Raw genomic sequence first — 13857 nt, 5'->3', positions numbered from 1 at the left:
GAGTAACCAACGATTTCTCGTACTGTTGTTCGTCCTGTTATATATTGACTCTCTGTTCGCTGCTGTCGACGGAGTGCGTTCCTCTGATTATTTATAGCCGAATAAACGAACGTATATTCGTTGTGTGTTTCGATCTGCTTGCATCCTACCTGACGCGACCGTCTTCTTGACTACCCAGTATTCGGTTGGCCAAGAAGAATCTACATTATACAGTCCACTCTCATTTGCCCGACGATCGAACGTCTGGCAAATTGTACTTGAGCATCGCCAGCGTACAGAACCCTCCTACGGTTCTTACAGTTACAATCACGTCACCATTGTTTGGTTGCAGTAAACAATATTTTCATCGGAACGAGTTTAAAAATTGATGAGCAGGTATAGAGAAAAGATTTCTCAACAATGGGCATCAAGAGTTCTGGTGGGAGCACTGTGCTGACAGCGAAGACCACTGATCCAGTAATTTTGATCACGAAGAAGGCCTTTGTAAATGTCTGATAGAACATCTCTACGTTCCTCTCATATGCTACAGTCAGAAAGCAGGCAACATTTACATTCTGAAGGTCGAAATGAATTCTGGCATTCATTATTCTTGAAAATCAGATACGGTAGCGCGAGTGATGTCTTGGGTGCGAGACGCATAACATGGGACAGTGAGCGAAAATATAGTTTTAAATTGTGAGTTTTTTTCTATCAACCACTTGTAATATTTTGCTTTCCTAAAAATGAAATTATTACTCTCGGTCTTATAGGTTTGAGCTCAAAACAGAAATTCTTTAACCCAGTAGGTGAGAATACAGGGGAGTTGAAATGTTAGAGCTCATTCGAGTTTATTTAATGCTTAACGTTAAACTGACGCGAATTAAAATGTTGTCTTCTTGTTTTATTGAGCTTGTCCCTTTCATATGCCGTGAAATTTTTTCTTTCAATGATGAAGTGCTTTTTAAAATCGAATTTATAATATTTTTGTCGTTTTCATTTATCATTTTATTAGTGTGATGATTTACTTACAGAATTTTTAGAAGTGCATCATGGAAAATATCGAAGTTCTAATAAAACAATGTCTGGGAAAGTCTGTGTGAACATAAGTGCGAGATTTAGTTCATTTTTTATGGTCTCACCTTACCGAAACTTGCATACTTGTGATGCTGTAGATGGTGAAGATTTATACAAAATATTGGGCGTCAACTCGAATGCAACACCAAAACAGATTAAATGCGCATATTATGAACTTTCAAAACTGCATCACCCAGATCTGAACTGCGATAAAGATTCTGCATCTTCAACGCATAGATTTCAGCGAATAAATTATGCTTACGAAATTCTTGGTAATGAATCAAAACGACGTGAGTATGATAGGCGTTTAAACATGCACCATGATGTAGAAAGCTCTGATAAATTTACATCAAAAGATATTTACAAAATGGACGAACGCACGCTCCGTGATTTTAATGAATTTCGTAGAAAATTCGTGAATCGTAAAAAGAGAAGCCAGCAAACGTATGACTTTCGAACATTTTATGATCAGAGTTTCGAACAACAAGAAAGTGAACAAAACTCAAAGACTTGGCAAAATAACGCTCCTGATGATTGGAGTGAAGGAAGCCATTATAGGAAGGATGAATTTACTGCTTTTCAGAGGAAAATGTTTAAAAGAAAGCTTCAAAAAAGAGAAGTAGAAATCAACTTGTTGGCTACGAGTATTAGCTTACTTTTCATCGCTACATTATTTCTATCACACGTTTTGATCGACAGGCAAGGTTCTCATTCGATCGGATAAACCGGGCATGGACATTTTGCAGCACTGCATTTTCAAATTAAAATCTATTCACAAGTGTAAAAGAAGTAAAATAAAGCTTTAGCAAATGGCTAAGAAAGTGAATGCGCAGTAAAGGGATTTCATTTAAAGATTATTTTAAATATTTAAAATTAACATACATTAAAAAAAGCAATGTTAACATACTTCTTAGAGATTTATTTCAATTTTGAGAAAATACAGAAATTTTCAGAAAATTTCTGTACTGCTTGTTAACAACAATTCATAAAATAATAAATAAAGAATTAGGAAGTAACTTGATCAAATCTTTGAATTACTTCCATGCAAAGCATCAGCAAATCCATAAAGTTATTAAATGAAACTCTTAAGCTTTTGATGTTTTCAGAACAAAAGACTCTAAAACAAAACTTATTTAGCATATAATGAATAATTCTTACCATATTAAAGATTAAGAAAACCTAACCTTTCAAATTAAAAAAATTCATGGTAAGATTGTGATTAATTAATGAAGGTGATAAATTTCATACGTACACTCGTAATTCATTGCTGCTGACAGATAATTCTTTAGTGACAGTGCTTCTTGGAGGTTCAGGATCAGCGCACAACGAATTGCAAGCAATGTGCGCTAGACGCTGATTTAAAAATGGAATTGTCATTTCTCTAGATAAATAAATAAATGGAAAACGACTATATTAAAGTAGTATATACCTTTACATTTTCATTTTGAATTAATCCAAAAATGCTGTTTAATCTAACTGAACACTCTGAACCTACAAAAAAATATATATACAGATAAAGCATAAATGCAACAGCTCAAAAATGTTACCATTGTGAAAAAATTTTACAGAAATATTTAAAAAAATTATAACAGATCATGTCCTTGTGTTATTGTGTAAATTGTAGATTCATAAAATCCAACTGTCTTGTGTAGTGTTGAAATAACTTTTAGAAAGTGGAATTGAATTAGTGAATTTTCAATGAATGAATTTTCAACTTCATCTGGGTACTTCAATTCTTGAATTTCATTAATAAAAGAAATATTCCACGTTAGTGCAGTGCAATTCGAGAAATTACTGGTTTTCTTCTTTTAATTTTAGTTAACCGCAGTAAATTAAGTGCCCCTAGTTCGGTTGATTTTCATCGTTTTTTTGTAATTGCCTATGCATACCTCCTGAGTACTTGTATTTTATGGTTCTGTCAGTGCTAACTTCCATTACAGTCTAGTTATGTAAATCCTTTGATTATTTCGTTTGATCATTAATTATTTCGTTCGATTAAATAAATTTGTATAATACACTGTAGCATTATATTCCTTACGTGATACATAACGTTGAAACAAAATCTCACATCTTCTTTAATTATATGACACCAAAATCAAATTACACGCAATATGTAACAAATTTCAAGCAGTTAATAGGTCTTACCAAATTTACAGTTTTTATTAAAAGGATAAAAATCTGTCCAAAATTGCAACTTTATATTCATACATTACTGTATTCTGTTAAGCTCACAGTATTCTCAATATAATGCATGATCAAATAAAAATTATTTAAAAAATGAAATTATAAATACAAATATATATTTATATCATTTATAGAGCACTCAAGCAGATGAGTTTTTATATATGAGATGTTTCAATCAACAGTTATTTTCATATGCATCAGACTTGTTAACAGAATTCTTCTGTTTTATGCAGTTCAATTTTGGTACTTCCTGTTATAGATTCATTAGCTTTTCTTTCCTTTGCTGTAATACAAGTTATTGCCAGCACTGATTTTTCAAGTTCATTTCTTACTGCACATTGAAATTCTCTAATAAGTCATTTTCAGTGGGATGCTTGATTTAGAGGAATTTTTTTCTATCATTCTCTTACTGGTCTGAGATTTTTATTGGCTTTCTTTGTTGATTGGTTCTAAGTGTTCCCAGTATGATTCGATCTAATGCAGTACTTTAGTAATTAAAGAAAAAACAAACAGTAAACTCAACATACAAATCATTCTTAAGTTTAGTATTCTAATTTATGCGTGTGCCATCAAATTTTCCAGTTAATAATAACTTTGTTTATATGGATGAAAATAAATTTTGTGTGACCAGACTGGACGTCATACTTTATTCTTGTCATCAAAATAATGCAATTCCACGATATTCTAAATAATAATTAAAAGATAATTTATTACTATTATTCATAAAAGGCAGCATTGCAAATGTTTGAATTTATACTTATAAACTAAATTTATATTTGAAAGAATTTTGAGGAATAAAATTCAGAATTTTTCAAAAATTATACAATATAAAATTGTTATGCAATTTCACATTTTTATAATATAATAATTAAATTTAAACTATCCTTATGTATTAAAAGCTAAATATGTAATTAATGCAAGTAGTAATTTGCAGATGCAAAACAGAATGCATGACATCTAGTAAAATACAACATGGCAAATATGAATCTTGTCAAGAATTGCATTTCAAGTTACATTGCCATCTCTTTACGTTAACAAAAAACAAACAACATGATTATATTTTAACATCTACCTGTTTACCGTCCAAAAATAGCCAAGAGCAGCTGCCTATTATCAGTAATAGACAAAAAATCTTGCCTGTTATCAATAATAGGCAATCTTCAACATGAAGCGCAACATATGTATGCTGAGATATAATAATTTGTTGTATAGTCCCTATTTTATTTAAATGCTGTTTACATTAATTATTTACACTGCTGTATCTACATAACGTTGAAATAAATAAAGGAAGAAAAGCTTCTTGTATGATATAAATTATTTTTTATAATTTTTTTCTCTATATTTTTGCATATTTTATAAATGACAGTATTATATTGCACATTCGTATAAAATCTACTTTTAATAATAAAATAATATGACTGCAAATAATCATTGTGAGCGTATAATAATAAATATGTAAGCTTGTTGAAGTATTTTTAGAATTCGAAGCGTTTTTAGTGAACTTGAAATGTATTTTCTTCTCTGGACACTCATCTTTTTAACGGTTGGTGATTTATCATTTATTAGTTATTTAATTTTACATTATTATTATTAATTTGTCATTATTATTTTACTTTTAATTTGCAATACTTTTATTTTATACATCAATGCTTATTTTTTTCAAATTAAGCTTTCTAAAATTTTATTTATTATGTAAACTATGTAAATTTTAATTTATATAAATTATCTATTTATTGCATTAATATAATTTCAGATAAAAGAGAGTGCGAAATAATTTCCGGTAAGCAGCACTCAAATACATTTTTAATACATACTTTATACAGAAGTATATATGTGCTTGTTTAAGTTCGGACCTTTTTTTGTATTTTTATTTTTTGAATTTTCTCGCCAATTTAATTTTTGAATTGAATTTAACAATGCCCGATTCTAACATCAAATTTCAAGTTTAAATGCTATGTCAACAAAAAATCTAAATATTGCGTTATTATTTTTATTTACTTTTACGTTTGCAAAAAATTATAGCTGCTGATAATAAACACTAAATAAAAAAATAATTGCATTACGCAGCTGTAATGTTTGCAAAAATGCGTGTATAAACCAATTTTTATTTTAGGTTGTCGAAAATTTTCCAATTTCAAGTGCACTTTATTGAAGCAGCCAAAGTTGAGCTGCATTCTGATAGCCAAAGGAGCACATAACAAAGACGCTAAAATTTTGGGGGCAGTATGTAATAGAAAATTAAATGCAATTATTTATTCATTACGAACCTAACTAATGTAACTACGCAAAATTAACTTCAATAAATAGCACGCTTTTACTACATGCTTCTGCAAAATTTCAGATTTATCTAAATAAAGTTTCATCTAACTTACCTTTATGTGAGCTGTGCAGTTATTCTTCAAAAGAGGTAATATGTGACTGATATAAGTATGACAAATTTAAACATGCACTAAATTTAACTGTGATGTAGAAATTTCGACTGATTATTTCCAAGCAGTTTCGACCATGGTCTGAAGACGTATTCCTGTACGCACCTGTGACATACGATCCTATGTAAAGTCATATATAGGGTGATTCTAACTATTGGTAATCAAAACTGTGTAGACCGGAAAGCGAAACAGTCAATCCTCGAGGGCGTACAGGCATAAAAGGCCTTGGAAGCCTCCTCCATCATGGACAAAACATCATAGTTCTATACATTATTGCTAGGTAAGACTATACGATTGCAGTATTTATTTTAATTAACTTAATTTCACTATGAATGCATCTGTTTAAATCTGGAAAATCTTCTAACCTAACCTTCAAGCATTGCAATAAATTGATGAACAATTACATAAACCATTAATTAACGAAATTTAAATACTTTTCAGAAAATTTGGGGAAGATATTGAACTGCTGTCAGTTTTGGATCAAACCAATAATCTGAAATTTCCAAAAGTATATCATTCTTTCTATAAATTGCCTTTTACTTTTTATTTTAAATTAAAATTTTATTTCAATGTTTTTTTAGAATTTTAGCCTTTTATCGTCAGTGATATTGTTATTTCCTCATATATGCATAATATTTTACGCATAAGTTTAAAATCATACATATCTACTTAAATATAAATCTGATTCTTTGTAAAAAAAAGTAGGCGTATTAAAAAGAATTATACTTAAAATTGTGATAAAAGATAAACATAAATAAACATAAAATAATAAGTGAAGGCTGAAGATATTTATGTATGTTAATAGGTACAATTATAAATCCAAGCAGTGTGAATTTGATGTTATATTTTATGCATTTTAATTTATATTTTGTCGCATATTTTAATAAGCATAACTTTTGAAGGCATACCTGTCTGGACAAATGAAAAAGCTTTTTGATGATAAAATTGAAACTGCTATTAACACTATTTTTCAAAAAGCAGGTTACAGCGAGGAGAGAGTAACAGAGATGATTAAAGAAATGTATAAACCAGCGGAAATTGGAATTTATTTAAAATAATAATAAAAGAATTGCATGTAATTGCTCTTCATGAAATTAATTTTTCAGATTCATGTTGAACAGAAACATAATCCAATGAATACGGATACTTCTTGGATTGAAACAACAGTGTTCTCAGTTTGGGATAAGGAACAAACACACATTGGAAGCATGGAACGATTTGTACCAGTTGATGGCCTCTCTCTTGGAGAAAGGTTGAAAAAGATGCTATGGAATCATTAAAAAAAGAGCAACCTTAAAACAGATGAAACACATTCTAAATTTAAATTTAAAAAAATATATTCCTTTTCTTCCATTGCTTTGTTTATATGGAACTATATTTCTTGCACTGCTACCCATAGCTATCCCATTTTTCATTGCATTACTGATTGCAAAACGTTTTAAGTAACTTTGTGCTGCTGAAATTTTTTTATTTGTTATTATTAATTATTTCAATTGTTCCATTCACGTTTTACCGAATTAAACAATGTTCAGTCTATGTTGCACTTTTTGTTATTCCATAAATCTGATGCACATTATGCATATTTTAAATTTGCATGAATTTAAAGAGATGTTTTATAAATTTAATCTTCAAACCCTCAAGATAATTTGTGAACAGTCTTACATTTAAGATAAAAGAATAAAACATATTTTTGTTTTCAAAATTTAATAGCAAATTGATAATAAGTTGTGCTGTAATTGAAGAATAAGCATTACTGTTTATGAAAAAATACGGAAATATTTATTTCATGGAGAAAAGCGAGCTTCAAAAGATCTAATGCATATGCTTCAGCATTTTTATAGAAAAATACATATATACTGTAATTTTAAAACTGAATTTATTATACTGTCTGAGTGAAAGATTCTGTTGAACATGCTTTGTTATATTATGATGATGACAAATATTGATTGCTTTGTCTCTATTGATAATTGCAAAAGCAGTTTCATCATGCTAGCTTTATCTTCTTTGAAAAAATTTCATATTGTACTGTTGCGCAGCAGAATGTAAAACAATTTTGAAATCCTCTCAGTAACTAATTTCATAAAGACTGCAATCAAACTATGCGTAGATTCATATGAACGACTTATCCATAATAGCTTCCATAATTTGAATTGTTCCTGCATCGGTCCTGCAAGTGGATTTGCTACCAACCTGATTTGCTAGACGAAAAAAGTAGAATTTATTAACCACAATTTCTTTTAATTAGGTGTGCAAAATAATCTATTTTTAATATTCAGAAAGAGCGAACTATATAAACAATTTTGGCAACTAACAAAATCCTCATAATGGAAATAAAAGCTTGTGATCTCCGAAGTTGCCCATGATGTATTATTTGTTATTGTACAACGGAATTCTTATTAACACGAGTAACTAAATAATTTACTCAATAAACAAGAAACGAACTATGATACAATATGAACGATACGTTGAAAACTCAACAAAAACACCAACATATGACATGTGCGAATGAATAATTTGAAATTATATAATACTGTAATATATTACACATGCATTATATATTTAGCAACAGCTATATTATATAGCAATCGCAATTCTATTTTTTGTTTCTAATTGTTTGTCATTCTCAATATTCATTAACTGAAAATGAAGTATTCATCTATCATATAATTTTACTTTGCATAAACAAAATAAAAATTGTATCATTTTTAGTTAAGAAATTTTTCGGTGATGAATATACTTTTTTGTTAAACAGGAAAGCAATACATGCACTGATATTATTTGCAATATGAGATTATCAATAATAACTTCAGTGCTGGTTTATTTATGAAATTTTAAATTTTATTCATTTAAATTCATTTATCTGTTTAGTCATTTAAAACTCGGTTTAAAAGAGAAAAAATTATACATGCACATCGCTTATGAATTGCAGAAATGAAAGCGTACAGAGCTACTAAAATTACAAAATGACTAGCGCTAGCCATCAATTTTTTTAGTTATTTCAGTAGAAATATCGCTATTATCTAAGAAAATATCTATTATACGTCTTAAAAATATTTCTGTCTGGTCCAAATAATGTTTTAGTCACATGGTATTTATATCTTTGTTAACTGTTTAAAAAATATTGTTGATGTTCTAAATTATATAATTTGTCAATAGTCGTACAGCGAATTAGTAAAACTTGATTTTCTTTAATTATATTTTCATACTGTAATATTCGCAGCTGAAACTTTTTATTTTTCTTAATGTATTCATTGGGAAAGTTGATGAAGGTATTTTTTATTTCATATCTTAAATTATTCATTTTGTTTTTAAATACTTTGTTAAATTTATATCAGTTTAAAAAATTTTGAAGTATTTTACAGCACAGAGCACTTTTGCACTTTCATATGTGGAAAAATTGTTTGATTAAATGCGAAAATAAGTTAAATATGCTCTATACAATATATATTAATTTTCAATGATCTGCTAATTTGATTAAGTCCAGTTTTGAAGAGTTTATTCTACGTTATTTGTTTATTGAAGTTTTGCGTATAATTTATTTATTATTCAGACGTTAAAGGTATTTTTCTGCAGATAGTAGAGTTGCGTTTTTCATGCCAATAACACCAATTCTTGTAAGAATAGAAGTACACGACGATTCAATATTTTTGAACTGGCAGGATTCAGGTATTGTTTTTACTGTACTTGATAAAGTGATTCTATGAGCACAAGTTTATGTTAATTACTTTTACCTTACATATAATGGGCTGTGATTTTTAAGATGGATTTTTAATTTATTAAGAGTCTGAAGTGATGTGTTCAAAAAATAATCAAACATCTGTGGCTAAAAATGCGGAAGTATGTGGTCGGCGGTCGTATCATTCACTTTCTATTGAATTTTACAAATCCTGCTCCATCGCTTCGTTGCCTTTGCCTGACAATGGTGACTGCAAAGATCATTTATAATTTTTTTTATTTTTGTTTTTGTTAACTTATTTTCTTTCCAGATAATTCTGACAAGCAAGAAGGGCTTGAAAGCATCCCATTTTCATGCGGGAATCCATTTATTGAAAGCACGAAGGGAATTTTACACATATATAAACCAAAGTAAATTTTTAAATTTATTTATTGCAATTTTTAGCTAAATTTCATGTTGAAGATCATATATGTTTAGGCCGTTTCATTTAGTTTTGTAAAAGTTGAAATTTATTAATAAGAAAAAATTGATTTGAGTGTGCGACTTAAAAGAAGCACATGTATTATTCGTTTGTTTATTTGTCATCCTTGGGATAAATGGATGAGTTTTCAGTGAATCGTCGACTACCTCTCCTGGTCAAATATTATGCATGCTCTGTGTTCCCACGACATTGTCGTCGCACAATTTGCTTCAGTTTTTGAGTCCGTTTTGGTACTTATTATTGTTATTATTATTATTAAGTTGGTTTAAAGTTCATTGAATTTTAATATTTTTAGTTCGGCAATAAAGCAAATTCGAATTATACGAGATGGAACGCCTGACGCGTACATGGTTTTAATATACTTTAAGGATGCGGTAAGCATGTTGATTGATTGATGAATCTTTCAAGTTTTAAATTTCAGTTTAATCTACTGGCAAAGATGCATTTAAAAATCGTTATTTTTATTAATAAATGGAAATGAATTAAATCAAATATATATATATCAACTTATATCAACATTATTTATTTATTTATATGACTCTTACAAAGTTGTGAATAATTTTTGTTGCTTAGGAGTTGTGTATGGAATTTTATGAATTGCTGAATGGTAGTCCTTTCAACAGCATCGAACCGGACATTTGCCACTTGGTATTTGTGGCTAGGGTCGAAGTGCTGAAATCGTCGAACGTATTTGGCTTTTTATTTAAAAAAAAAATTTTCTTTTTCTGAAATTCTTTTACTTAACAGGGTGGTAACTGGCCCGTCGAAGGTTATACTGAGCTTCCGACATGTCCAGTTTGTTTGGAGAGAATGGTTTGTTTATTTGTTTTTTTTCTTTGTCTTTTATAAAATTGTTTTCAGGATGAATCTGTGAATGGTATATTGACAGTTTTGTGCAATCATTCATTTCACGCCACTTGCCTTTCTCAGTGGTCGGATAGCACGTAAACGTGTTATGCTTGGTTTAAACAACAAAAAGGAAATTGCATTTAAATATTTTTATTTCAGTTGTCCAGTTTGTCGGTATTATCAAACGCCAGAACCAATTCGCAATCAAAAGTGCGCAACTTGTGGCAAGAGCGATGTAAATGGTTTTGCTGAATATGTGAAAACAAAAATTATGCTTTCTTCCATTTTCAGGATTTGTGGATTTGCTTAATATGCGGTAACATAGGCTGCGGTCGATACGTGGAAGGGCATGCAATCAAGTAGGATTATTGAAATATAGACAATTTTCATCGCTGACTTAGTAAAGTGAATGAATAATTTCTCCGTCTCTACCTTTTCAGACATTTCGAAGAAACACAGCATACATTTTCACTTGAAGTAGGCGGACAGCGGGTTTGGGATTACGCCGGTGACAACTATGTGCACCGTCTGATACAAGGCAAATCAGACGGAAAATTAATTCAGTTTGATCGAGCCGTTCACAGTATTGATGATGTATGCTTTTTGAAATGATGATTTATTTTTTAATATTTACTAACGTTAAAAAATTGTTCAGATTCAAAACGAAGAGAAAATTGAAGCGATCACTTTGGAATATACGTATTTGTTGACCAGTCAGTTAGATTCTCAGAGGAAATTTTTCGAAGAAAAACTGGCAAACGTGGAAAAACTCGCTTGTGTACAAGTAAAATGACAAAAATAATACTGTTGACAATAATTTCTTATTTATTTATTTATTTATTTATTTATTGTTGTGTGTGTATCTTTTAAATTTACAATTAAATTCTGCGAATAAAATGAATTTTTTTCCAGATTGACACTTTGGAAGATGAGTTGAAGCGTTTGTTAAAAGAATGTCAAAAGCTGAAAAGCGATTTGCATTCTTCGACAACTGACAAATTTCAGTTGGAAAAGAAAAATCGCATTTTGACCAGCAAATATGAAAATACGCTTAAACAACTCAGCGATGAAAAACAGATGAACAAATGCATGCTGCAAAATCAAGATGAATACAAATCGACAATTGATGATTTGAAAGAAAAGCTTTCAAAAATTACCAAAGAAAAAGATCAAGTATTAATTAATTAATTAATTAATTTATTTATTTATTTACACACTGAAGTTAGCAACAACAAATTCATATGTATGCGCAGGAAATTGCTGAACTACAAGAACAAGTGCACGACTTGCTTGTACACGTTGAAGCGAAAACCAAACTCACCGAAGCAGCAAGTGCAGCAGTTGAAGAGTTGCAGGAAGGACGAATTTTCGTCGGCCCTTCTAACATTTCAACCAATCAAAATAATCTTCCCGCCTCCTCATCCAGAAAATCCAATCGCCGGAGGCGCCACTAACTAACTTCCTCACCTTTTCCACACCCAACTGCGTGCGCTTTTCTTCTTCTTCGTCTTCTTCATTCAATGATCGCTTATTATTATTATTGTTGTTGTAAACTGCGTATAATGTGACGATGTAACTTTTTAAAGGTTTTATTTTTTTCAGCTATATTTTGACAAAAAAAGGAATGCTTGTAAAAATTGATAATTTATCGTTGAATCAAAATAAATGATAAATTAATTGATGATAAGAAAACTGATTCATCATCATCATCTTCTTCTTCTTCATGAAAACTTTTCTTTTCACTGCTGAAGTTTTCCTTTCTTTTTTCCTTTTAGCTATTAAGTTATTTCATTTCCATGATTATTATGGCATAAATTATCCATAAACAAAATACTACAGTAACAGGATTATTTTGATTTCCATATATAATAAACATCAGAGAGGAGTAATATTTCACATAATCATCAATCGCTTACTAAATATTATTAGGAGTTAACTAATGCGATAGTGCACTGATGAGTTGTGATTTTTCAGTATGGACGAGATCGATCACGATGATCTGACGACCTGAAATCAGCAAATGTAAAATTGTAATCAATTGTGGATTAGTTATTCAGCTGCCCACTTACCCACGCATTACTCGCATGGAACCGTTAAAATCCCGTCCCCGAGGAGGACCAGCGCCACGAGCTACCATGCCACCTCTGGGAGGACAGTCCCTATATCCACCGCCACTTCCGTCTCTCGACGGTCCATCTCTAAATCCACCTCGAGGAGGATAGCCTCGAACGGGAAATCCGCCGCGTCCTGCCAAACCCCTGGGCATACCACGTCCCGGCGGCATGCCACCATAACCACCGCCAAGATCGCCCATTGAAGAAGGTGGTATACATTCGCCGACTGGCTTCGCTGCTTTACATTTGTTGCATTCGGTTCGAAAAGCAAAATTGGAATTGCTGCACTGCTGACAGATCCAGTCTCCAGCTCGAGCTTCCATATTTCCTCCGGTAACTCTCATGCTACCGCGTGGCATAGGGCCTCCACTTCCACGTTCAAAGCGTCCTTGCGAACATCCTCTGGGTGGCGGATTTCCATAACCACCACGTCCACCGCCATAGCTACCGCTGTCTCGTCCTCCACCACCATAGTTGTTGCCGCTGTCACGTCCACCACCGTAGCTACCAGTGTCACGTCCACCACCGTAGCTACCAGTGTCACGTCCACCACCGTAGCTACCAGTGTCACGTCCACCGCCGTAGCTACCAGTGTCGCGTCCACCCACCATTAACTACCAGTGTCGCGGTCCAGAGCGATTATCGTAAACGATTTTTCTCGACCACTAGCCTCCGGGGTGATCCGGGAAGGAAGCTCGCGATGTCGCATATTGAAAACTTTGCATTGGAAAAATCAGAAGCCGGGGAAAATAAAATGCCTTGCAAATGAAAAAAATCGGGGGTAAAAACACGCAAAATCCGCTGTGACAAGTTCTTTTACCGGGAAAGCCGATTGAAAAGCAATTGCCCGCCATTGTTTTATTTCAAAAAACAAAACTAAAGGCTTCCCCCCTCCAACTTTCGGAAAGCTTTTGCTTTTTTTAAATGGGGCTTTTAAAACCCCCCCGCGCCTCCCCCTATTTTTTGCGGGCCAAAAAAAATTAACTTCCACACCCCTTTGTTTCAAATGGACAACAAACCCCCCGGGTCACAACAAAATTTTCTCCCCATTTCCGCGAAAATTTCGGGAAA

At 31.6% G+C, this 13857-nt stretch overlaps 5 protein-coding genes across 5 annotated transcripts; 2 read left to right on the top strand and 3 right to left on the bottom strand.

Moving 5' to 3' along the window:
* Positions 1 to 87: 87 nt before the first annotated feature.
* Tsp_05104 (hypothetical protein) lies at positions 88 to 584 on the bottom strand. The gene is made up of 2 exons (XM_003369648.1): positions 399 to 584; positions 88 to 285 (listed from the first exon to the last, which is right to left on the bottom strand). The coding sequence occupies exons 1-2, from the start codon at positions 582 to 584 to the stop codon at positions 88 to 90; spliced, it is 384 nt and encodes a 127-aa protein (XP_003369696.1).
* Positions 585 to 1119: 535 nt separating this feature from the next.
* Tsp_05103 (hypothetical protein) lies at positions 1120 to 2988 on the bottom strand. The gene is made up of 6 exons (XM_003369647.1): positions 2943 to 2988; positions 2483 to 2544; positions 2302 to 2406; positions 1739 to 1801; positions 1230 to 1388; positions 1120 to 1185 (listed from the first exon to the last, which is right to left on the bottom strand). The coding sequence occupies exons 1-6, from the start codon at positions 2986 to 2988 to the stop codon at positions 1120 to 1122; spliced, it is 501 nt and encodes a 166-aa protein (XP_003369695.1).
* A 148-nt stretch (positions 2989 to 3136) lies between these two features.
* On the top strand, positions 3137 to 6946 carry Tsp_05102 (hypothetical protein). The gene is made up of 11 exons (XM_003369646.1): positions 3137 to 3208; positions 3372 to 3442; positions 4172 to 4353; positions 4991 to 5062; positions 5351 to 5460; positions 5708 to 5790; positions 5842 to 5946; positions 6108 to 6174; positions 6256 to 6276; positions 6569 to 6664; positions 6773 to 6946. Exons 1-11 carry the CDS (start codon positions 3137 to 3139, stop codon positions 6944 to 6946), a joined length of 1053 nt encoding a protein of 350 aa, XP_003369694.1.
* A 1962-nt stretch (positions 6947 to 8908) lies between these two features.
* Tsp_05101 (BRCA1-associated protein) lies at positions 8909 to 12126 on the top strand. The gene is given in 17 exon segments (XM_003369645.1): positions 8909 to 8935; positions 9029 to 9065; positions 9217 to 9225; positions 9240 to 9332; positions 9448 to 9588; positions 9653 to 9752; positions 9955 to 10035; positions 10119 to 10197; positions 10397 to 10510; positions 10571 to 10636; positions 10685 to 10767; positions 10832 to 10928; positions 10964 to 11031; positions 11113 to 11266; positions 11328 to 11456; positions 11585 to 11845; positions 11899 to 12126. The coding sequence occupies 17 exon segments, from the start codon at positions 8909 to 8911 to the stop codon at positions 12124 to 12126; spliced, it is 1767 nt and encodes a 588-aa protein (XP_003369693.1).
* A 516-nt stretch (positions 12127 to 12642) lies between these two features.
* Tsp_05100 (putative Zn-finger in Ran binding protein) lies at positions 12643 to 13145 on the bottom strand. The gene is made up of 2 exons (XM_003369644.1): positions 12742 to 13145; positions 12643 to 12679 (listed from the first exon to the last, which is right to left on the bottom strand). The coding sequence occupies exons 1-2, from the start codon at positions 13143 to 13145 to the stop codon at positions 12643 to 12645; spliced, it is 441 nt and encodes a 146-aa protein (XP_003369692.1).
* Between the last annotated feature and the right edge of the window lie 712 nt (positions 13146 to 13857).

Source organism: Trichinella spiralis (genome assembly GCF_000181795.1).
Source record: "Trichinella spiralis strain ISS 195 chromosome Unknown Scfld1557, whole genome shotgun sequence".
In the NCBI taxonomy this organism is placed as follows: Eukaryota; Metazoa; Nematoda; class Enoplea; order Trichinellida; family Trichinellidae; genus Trichinella; species Trichinella spiralis.
This window is presented reverse-complemented; position numbering and strand designations above follow the sequence as displayed.